This window comes from Aplidium turbinatum, chromosome 2, assembly GCF_918807975.1.
Source record: "Aplidium turbinatum chromosome 2, kaAplTurb1.1, whole genome shotgun sequence".
Classification (NCBI taxonomy): Eukaryota; Metazoa; Chordata; class Ascidiacea; order Aplousobranchia; family Polyclinidae; genus Aplidium; species Aplidium turbinatum.
Window position 1 is genome coordinate 28590264 of NC_137473.1, and position 10240 is coordinate 28600503.

Sequence of the window (10240 nt, forward strand, 5' to 3'; positions counted from 1 at the left end):
ATCACTTTTGTATAGTTGTTTTCTGAATCAACTTTTGTCTAGAGAAAAACGTTAGGTTTCATTTTATATGGATTTATTACATATTCAACAGTTATGCACAACTCTTGAAAACTTAACCTTCTCTTAATAAAAATATAGCATACATAAATACATCCTTAGCAAAAATTGTACTTTAAACTGCATAACTTTCATTCACCTCAGAAGAATTTAATCAGGTTGATCCTGCGCGACTTACTCAATGTTATATTAACACAACATTGCGTTAACGGTGATGGAGTATGTAAGCATTGGTCGTTGCCTGAAGGTAAATGATGAAAAATTTGTCAACTTTTTGTCAGTTGGTGTGTCAGATTCAATAAAAGAAGAGTTGGTTCTCACTCGCATGATCCGGATGAACTTATTGAGGAGTCGCTCCCTGTCTTGTGGCTTCTGTTGAGTCAAGATGATCGTGCGGGTCCAGAAGGACATCTTATTAAAGTGCTCTGTGAAACGGGTGAGATGAGGTGACAAATCCTCTGATTGATCTTTGGCCCACTGGAGAACTTCCGGAATCTGAAGAAGTTGTCAATATACCAACAATGATGCGACAGATGCATGGCGACCTAAAGGTCATGCAAACGTGCGAGAATCACATTTTACTGAAGCTGATCTGGTAAGGCGGCCGAGAGAAAGAAACTGGCCACCCTACTCTCCTTAGTGCCGAAGGCTTAATATAATGAGAACCTTATCTTCTCAAGCATACAAGTCGTCTTTCTTGCTCTCTGTATTTTAAAATTAGTTTTTTCGCACCTTGCCTTTTTACCATATCATGTGACCTGTTTAACACCTTTCGATGCAGTTACCTTTGATTCTCGTGGAGCCTATATCGTTGAGTTTGAGCTAATCAGAAGTACTGTGTAGTTTTTTTGTCTTTTTCTGTTTATAGATTTAGTTAACCATTGTATTTTTTTCAGATGTAGTTAATTTGTATGTATGTTATTCCTGAAGAGGACATCTTGTGATGTCGAAAACGTTCGATACTTAATTTGTTGCGTAGTTTTATGTTTATGTAAATGTAATAAACTTGAAGATGCTAAACTTGATCACGTTGCTCGGCTTCGTATGCCTATGGTTCAACAAGACAAACTCTCTACCGAAGCTCTAGTCGTAAATTTACGTCAAATTTGGTCGATTTTTGTATATTCAGTTGAAAAATTTTGATTTTTGTATATTCTTGTTGAAGAATTTCGAAAAGTTGATGCAATTCCCAAAAAAAGAAGAGTTGGAGCTGCTTTTGAACAAAAAGTGACGATATTTTTGGAAGATTCACACAAGCTATTTGATATTTTTTGTGAAGACAGAGGTCAAAGACGTATCCTGGAAGAGAAATTTAAACTGCGAATGGTAGAATCTGATTACGTTTTTTTATGAAGACCAAAAAGGGCCGAGAGAAAGAAAATGCACAGATGTTGTTGAAAAATTAGCTCCATCTGATATCAAGTTTATGCAAATGGTTGCTTCTAAAGAAAAAGTTGAATCAAATACTCCTTCAACAAGTGCTAGCAATTTGGAATAGATAAGCAACGTAACGATGGAAGACACTGACAGTGAAACAAGTAAGAGTGAGGGAGGTTCTTCAGCTTTGTCAATATTGCCAACCACATCTACCACACAAAACCGATCATCTCTAAAAGAAGTAGCAATAACTTGTGAAAGATTTGGAATTTCGGATAGAGCAGGTGCTGCTATTGCTGCTGCCACTCTCAAAGCATTTGGTATAGTAACTGACATTGATAAATCACAAGTTATTGACCGAAGTAAATTAAGGAGAGAACGACAAAAGTACAGAGAAGAAATTCAGAAGGAAGAAGAATTGCAGTTCGATATTGTGGATGGACTTTATGTTGATGGGCGAAAGGATGCCACCATTACCAGTGTGAAACAAGGAAGCAACTATCATCGAACCAGAATCATTGAAGAGCACTATGTAGTTGTCGGTGAATCCTTTGAATTTTCCATCACGCATATCACACCAGAAAATGGAACTGGTCAACAAATTGCTCAAGCCGTGTATGGTGCAATTGAAGGCACAGCAATGGAAAGCAAGCTAAACATCATTGGGACAGACGGAACAGCAACTATGACAGGGAAAAAATCTGATTTCATTACTTCCCTTGAAAAAAAGCTTGGGCGTCAATTGCAATGGGTGGTGTGCTACTGTGCTTGCTGCATCTCAATGAGCTCCCTCTAAGGCATATATTTCAAGAATTAGATGGTTCAACAAGTGGTCCAGAATCGTTTTCTGGAACAATTGGCAAGCAATTGAATGGAAAAGTGTCAGCTTGGGCTGTGGCGAATTTTCTGCCTATCTTAAATGACGAATTTCCTATTCTTTCTGATGAAGTATTTGAAAGTCTCAGCAGTGATCAGTGTTATGCTATGCAAATGTGTCAAGCTGTTATGACAGGCGTTGTTACACAGGATTTAAAATACCTTGAAGTTGGTGGATTATGCCATTCCCGTTGGTTGACCTTAGGATGTCGAATCCTACGTTATTACGTTTCAAAGAAGAGGCCTTCAAAGAATTTGCGCACTTTGACCGAATACCTTGTTCGAGTCTATTTTCCCGGTTGGTTCCGCATCAAATATCATCATAGAATTACAGACGGGTCCAAAATTTTTTTCTTTATGCTAAATGCCATTTCTCATTTTCCAAATGTACTGGTAAACAACGTTGGACTTAAAGTTTTGCAAAACAGTGCTTTTTTTGCCCACCATGAAAAGATAATTTTGGCAATGCTGGGAGATGATGACCGAAGCATTCGTATCACTGCAATAAACAAAATTCTTCAAAGCAGAAGTCAAAGCATCCATCAAGAAAGTGGTTCTGCTAAGATAGGAATGTTCATTCTTCCGAAGTTAAATGCGGGAGCCAAAGCATATTACGATATGTCAAGTTTGGACCTTTCCGATTTTCACGAGCCGCCTGCAGTCAGGAACATGACGAATGAAGCTGTGCAACAAATTATGACAGATAAACTTGAGCTAAACCATCCCTGCCATAACCAGGCAGTGGAAAGGCATGTGCACTTGGTAACTGAAGCTGCTGCAAGCGTTGAAGGTTTTCACAGACGAGATGGCATGATCAGACAAAAAATTAAGTCTCGTATGCTAATGCCGTGCTTCAATACCAAAAATCAATTTAATGTCTGATGAACAATTTGCTGAAATTTGATTTATGATAAATTTGAACTTGGTCGTATAACTTACACGTAATTGAACATTTTTACATCAGCTCACTGTAGTTAAGTGCATTTCTTACAGCAGTTTTCTTCGCTAAGAAAATTGTAAAGTAAGTATTTGCCCAAAGTAGATTAAAGTACAAGTTTGCCCAACGTATTTTTTTTCTGCTTTAGAAAAAATTTGCCCATACTTTTACTTCAACACACGAATTTTTTAAGTAATATGCCAAAATTTCACACAAATCTATCTTCACATTTTTCAAATCAAGGAAAAAACTGCTCAAATAATTTCTCAACTTTGCACCTTAGAGCGAACACTGCATTACAGTTACCGTTTTATGATATTCATGTAGTTAAATGACAATGAATCTGCTTGATTTTTCACTTCTATGACACATACTAAGCACAAAGATTAACTTAATTTCCAAAATCGACCAAATTTGACGTAAATTTACGACTAAAATTACATTATTGCAAAAATGACCACTTCGTAGTGCTTTTAGTAAAAACACTTCTCTTAAGTAATATGAACTTGTACCTTCTGATGATTTTGAGCCATCAACCGACTTTCTATCGTCTGTGGTTAATGAGATATTAATTTTTTTTTATAAAATTGGGGTTTTTCGAACTTTAGGGGTGTGTGCCTGCACCCCCTGGGGGGCACCGACCCAAAATTGTTTTTGAAGGTGTTTTTGGGGTCAACTCCAAATTTTGGTAAACTAGACTTTTTGATTTGATTTGCAGTCAGAATTGCTACAATAAATTTATAGTCTGAGTATTACTTGACAAATGTACATTTTGAGTGATGTTAGGCTACTTTGGATCGCCAGCGACTAAGCTGGCACCCCACACTATAACTTGGATTAAGAAGGACATGTGGTATCAAATAAAAGATCTGTTAAAGAGCGGAAGAGCTCATTATAAGTCAATAGACATTGGCCATCCAAAACCAGTAGGGGTTGTGCCCACTGGTAAAAATTTCAGCAACTGAAAGACACCATGAAAACTTTGACAAACCAGACCTCACACCGCATCGCTCGCCGCGCAGATTACCAAGGAGTGCATCTACCAGTAGCAATCCAGGCTGGGGCTGATAAAAAAACTGCTAATGGAAGAAACTAACTACTCAAGCGCAAGCAGACAAGCAAAATTTCAACAATCAACATCCGCACCACAAACTTGCAACAATTTAGATGAATTAACGGCACTCACAGATAAACTACATGTTTCTTGATGTGGTCAATATTCAAGACCACCGCATTTATCACCCTGACACTAGAATACGCTACAAAAATGTTGAGAAAGGCAGCTTCTCTCAAGTTCGGCAATCAAGAACTCGGGAAACAGCACAAATTGGTGGCAATAGAATACTGCTTAGTCCCAAGGCACTCAGGACCCTACTACATGTAGCATCCATAAATTTAAGAATGCTCAAAGTAATACTCAATGGAAACCCAGAAACGACTATTCTGAATTGCAACAGCCCAACCAATGCAGCCCAAAAAAATGAAGTTGAAGATTTCTATGAAACCTTGAACAATACGATAGACGAAATTCCAGCCCATAATGTCACTATTGTTGTTGGTAATTTCACTGCAAAAATTTCGCCAAAAGATATGAATGATTATACGTACCACCGAGAGACAAATGAAAATGGACAATGCAATCTGACGATGACCCTAGCTGCACTGCAGTACGTCTATGGCAGCAGACTGATTCCCTCGTGACAGATGCAGCAAGCAAAAATATCAAGATTGAGATAGGTGTTGCAGAACAACTTGCATCAAAGCATTTACCCTATCATATCCCATACATGTGAACGGTTTGATACAGACAATCTCGCAGCTATTGCTGCTCTCGGAAACAAAATTGGTCTTCGTAAACTCATTGTAAAGAGAGAGCTAGCATTGCAGGTCTACTTCCGGCAAAACAAATCTGTGGTTGAAACTGCTCTGGCAGCTCTTTTAAAGCTCGTAGCCCATGAGGGAGTATTCCGTTTTCGTGCATGAAGCAGTTACTTGCCAAGGCCCAGCTGAATAATCTTGTTCGAGCTTGTAAAATTTACCTTGAGCATGATTTCATCATGACAGGATTCAAAGCACTTGCAAATTTTACATACCGAGTGACCATGCCCTTCCCTAACTGTGTGGAACGAGCAAACCAGGATTTGTTAATTGACATCCTTCCTCAGCTCTACAGTGACCTTCCTGAAAAAAAGACACACACCCTCCGGGACTACCATGTAGAATGGACACATGTGAAAATGGAAGACAATGCTCCACAAAGCGATCTTGATCATCTTCTTCTTGGAGAGATGTGCATCCAGGCTGGAAAAGGAGTAGAACTGCAGTGCAAGCGTGAGTATTGGGGTGTTGATTTTAATGCTGCTCGAGCAATTCCTCTCCATACACTGGTATCAGACCAACGAAAAAACCTGCCGACAAACAACTTGAATGCAGAGAGGTACTTGGCCAAGTTTAGTTATCTTGCTTCACAATCGGCCAAATACTCAAACAGGATTTTCAAAGCAAAGAGGATCAAAGATGACCTTATGCTATCAGAAAAACAAATCAATGAAGTTGAGCGGTCAACCACTACTACTCTCAAACAACTAGATTTAATGGAGGTGACCTGGAGCAATAAGCAGAAACAGAAGAAAAAGCAAAGGCTGAAAGAGAATTTACAAAATAAAGTGAGAGCCAGTGATTTTATTGACCAACTCCTTGTGAAATGTAAAAAAAAAACATGGGGCCCTTTACATCTGTCCATGAAGTAAAAACTCTTGCTTCTTAAAAGCCACCTGAGCTAAAGACATTCTTAAGGCAAGAAATTCAATATCAGAGAGTCACCCACTAACATGATGCAGATGTCCGCAGAGATCTTTACTAGGCCAACGAGGTATCCCAAGAGATGATTCAGAACCTCACTGTACTCTTCAGAGATGATTTCCAAGTTGAGGAAGCAGCTGGTCTTCCCTTGTGAAGAGGAAATAGTGCAAACACTTGCAGTCTTACAGGAGCGAAAGAGGCAGAGATCTTATAATGTCCTGTTGTATCTTAAAATCAGAGCTAAAGTTGAAAATAAAATTAATCCTCCCCCTTATTAACATTCTAAAAGCATATGGTAGGCTCTCCCACAAAGAAATGGTTGGTGCAATTAAAGCCTTGTACCAAAATACCAGAAGAAAAAGTTGTTACCGAAGATGGTCAAACAGAATTTTTTTTTAAATCCACACTGGTGCACAACAAGGGGACAGTGGACACCCTTGCACCATATTTGTTTATTATTGTGCTTGATTATGCCTTGAGGATAGCTATTGAGGAAAATCTACATTTGGGTTTCATATTGAAACAAAAAACATGGATATTCTGAAACATTTATCACTTGCGCAAACTTTGCAGATGACGTTGCTTTGCCATGTCACACCACTACTGATGCCGAAAAGCTTTTACACTTAGTAGAATCTGCTGTATTAAACATTGGACTGCAAATACATGAAACTACCGTAATAAAAAAATTATATTATACGATCAAGACGGCACCATCTACAAATTAAAAGGAACTCGTATCAAACGAAGTCATGATTTTAAATTTGAGAAAAATGTAAATACTATAATATTAATGACGACCTTTTAGAGTACATGTTAATTCAAACAGAAAAATAAAATGATTGGTAGTGGCTGTCAGGCCAGGACCTATGGAATTCTTCCTTTGAAATTCTTCTGTTGCATATCGCGATTTCAGATAAATGCTTAGGTTCTTGGATTGATTCCACATGGAATCACACAAAGCCTCCAAAAGCAAAGGCTTGGGCAGCAGCCAATAAATTGCTGAATACAACACAATTTTTTATGTATAAATATAGATAAGCAATAAGCCGCCTGTTAGTGTTGTAAAATTATGTCGCCGAACAAAGGTTAAGCCTTGATCAACAACCTGCAGAAGCTACAGTTTTAAAGGAATTAAGTTAAACAAAACATACATAACCTTATAAAAGATTTAACTCTTTTATATACATTTTTTGTAGTTAAGAAAACCAAACCTTTGTACAACGCCCTTTGAAATTTCAAACAACGCCCCATGGCATAACCACACAGTTTGAGAATCACTGTAACACACAAATAAGGCACAACCAATTTTTAAATGTCTTAATTTATTAATTATGCTGGAAACTCGGAAACTTTCAAGGACCCCTTAAAAACGTTTTGCAGACCCCCGGTTGAGAACTACTGGTCTGGTCTGTAGTACTAGTTGCAGCAAGTGATATTACAACGCGCTAAAAAAGTACCAAACCGTAAAGTTTAACACCGACATTGTAGTTTTTTCACAAACCCAAAACTCAATCTGCAATATAAGTTGTTAAACTGAAAATTAGCATTGGGAGACTTCTACGAATTGCTGGCTTCTCAGTCTCAAGTAGTTAAACTTCTTAACAGCTGAAAACAACAACACGTGGACAACTGGACATAAGTCGAAATATGAACTCAGTCAGTTGCTCACTTCGATCCTTTGGAACATTTCCAGATCAAGAACCGTCATCTGCTCAGCAATCTTCTCGCTGCTGAAGTCGTGTATGCTCATCACCCTGTGAAGACATTGCATCATTGGTTGTTCGATACTGACAACTTGATAGGTTGATATGGTAACAAGCATACATCAAGAATCTTCGAGGTCAAGCAACAGTGGATCGCATCTTGAAGTAATCGGTTGACATGGACAGCCACATAGACCCAAACATAAAGACCCAAACGTAATATATTGTTGAAATGCGACGGTGTTTTATGGATTATAAAAAGTGCGTCGTGTTTTTTGGCGATAGATTAAGGAAGCCTGTGTTATTTTGTCCTTATGGAAAGGGCACTTTGCCTCGATTTTCTCCGCATGGTAAATTAAATTCATCAGCAAAATCTCGACAAAGGTCTACTGTAAATCTGAAGACGATTTAGCTTGCTTAGGCACTTTTGTATTACAGAATGTCAGTAGGACATTCCTAAAATCCAAACTGTTGATCTTCGAAAAGATCACGTTTGTGAAGAGGAGGTGTTTTATATTTATAAGAATTATTTAAATACGCAACAATGAATAAACAATGGACAATTTGCGATAAAAGTTACTGCTGATCCAAGTGGAAATTGTGACATATTTCCTGCTTTTATGGGTTAATATGGTTTAATTGTGTCGCAGTTCCTGATTTACAACGCTTCTACGAGGATTTTGACAAAATTACTCTCAAGATACACAAAAAGTTTGTCTAAAGCCATAATTTGCCAAATTTTAACTTTATTGAAAATTTTGACTTTATTGTCAATTTTGACTTTATTTTGACCTATAAACTTCTTAGAAACAGCCCCTAGGTGCTAAAAACAACTTTATTCTTTGATTCGTGGGCAGACAAGGTCCTTAAAAATTTTGACTTTATTGACTTTTGCGGGCCCTAATAATCACACATTGATTGTCTCACGTTCCACGGTGTACAAACTAAATCTTCAGACAAGTAAAACAAATGAAACAATTAAATTTCGGAGTGCTTAATTGAAGACGTGGAGTACCGTATCACGAAATAACATACTTTGATGAGATGCTCAATGTAGCCAAGGGAAGAGCAAGGTTGTCATGCTTCTGACCTTTTCTGTGTTCGTGTTTGGCTAAAATATTGCTTCGCAGAAGCTTGGCAAGCATAAGCTCACCACGGCATAGCAGTTGATAGACTAACTCCATCAATATGGTCAGGAGTTCATCAGTGATGTCCACTAGACTGAACAACAATATAAACAAACATTAACTGACTTACAGCTAAAATTAATACATTGAAAAATCATTCCACTAAACTTCTGTCATTTAAGTGGCATTGTTACTACAACAAGTGATAGAAAATTGAACAAGCATCTTGAACTGGCTAAACATGTGTACTTAGCTGTGCCCATTTGACATGAACGGCATGGTCGCCACTCCGCAATTTTTCCTGCTGTTTTAGACTGAGTGTAGGGTTTGCTCTTTGTTTGTTAAAACGGCAAATTTCGTTAGCTGGGTAGCATAACTTACCTCAATTCGTCTACTACTCTTAAAAGAAGGAAGAAAGCATTCCGACTTGTTCTGTTAGTGCTCCTATCTCCTGCAGTAACGGCTTCGGAACCAAACGCTCTTTGCGTGAATGCTAGTCAAGGAATTAAAAAAAAGTAAAAGACTTTGGTTTTTTTAACAGATTTTATGAAGTTGCACAACAAAGCATATTTAGTAAAGTTGTTAAAAATGTACTTTTCCCAAGTCCAGTTGTCCCCTGGAATTGCGTTGCATCTAAAATTGAATTTGACATAGTTTATTTCAGTATTAGTTTATCAAACGCCAATTATTCAAATTTAATCTCATAAATATTAAAATCAACGGAACAAAGTTTTTCTCTATCTTATTTGCAATGGAATAGTTATAAATAAAATTATATTATCTGAATTTGAATAATGGCAGTATTATACTGTACAGTGTACAGTAATCTTGATGACAGCGGTTAAACGTTTTCTGCTGAATATCGCATCCAGTATGTTTTCATAAAGCTCAGATAAACAGATAAAAACGAGGTGTTGATTCTATAAAACTTTAAAAGAACTGTGCACTGTGCATATTTCAATACTGTAGCTCTTCCATGAAAAACAAACTTGAAAAAGGTTATGTGTAGTGGGAGGAGGGTTCCTGCTTTCGTTCGAAATTTCACTTAATCTAAATTAATAAACTGGTATTACATTTTTTGCACAAAACAATTCTTAACAACTATTGTTGAAATGTAACATCTATGTCATGATCAATAGTTTTGAACTACAAAATTGAATTATTTACATTGTAACAATGCAACAACTTAGTTTTTGCCAAAGGGGAACCAAACGTGATCAAATTCGGTTTGTGAGTGTTTGTATTAAGCTCATGACTCTACGAGCACACCACAAATTTTTAATAACCGTTTCTTTTACAGACGACTAGTTAAATTAAGACAGTTTTCTTAAAATGCGCCTTTTATCCCTTTGCAGGAA

The 10240-nt window shown here is 37.4% G+C and overlaps 1 protein-coding gene across 1 annotated transcript in view; it reads right to left on the reverse strand.

The window, feature by feature from the left end:
* LOC145788482 (rap guanine nucleotide exchange factor 1-like) overlaps positions 1-9534 on the reverse strand; it is a 30980-nt gene extending 21446 nt beyond the window's left edge. Inside the window, exons 1-5 of the mRNA XM_082600246.1 lie at positions 9477-9534; positions 9264-9375; positions 8791-8976; positions 7722-7806; positions 379-552 (exon numbers count right to left, since the gene is read on the reverse strand). Of these exons, the coding sequence (XP_082456372.1) occupies positions 379-552; positions 7722-7806; positions 8791-8976; positions 9264-9375; positions 9477-9534 (615 nt within the window). The remainder of the gene's footprint in view (positions 1-378; positions 553-7721; positions 7807-8790; positions 8977-9263; positions 9376-9476) is intronic.
* Between the last annotated feature and the right edge of the window lie 706 nt (positions 9535-10240).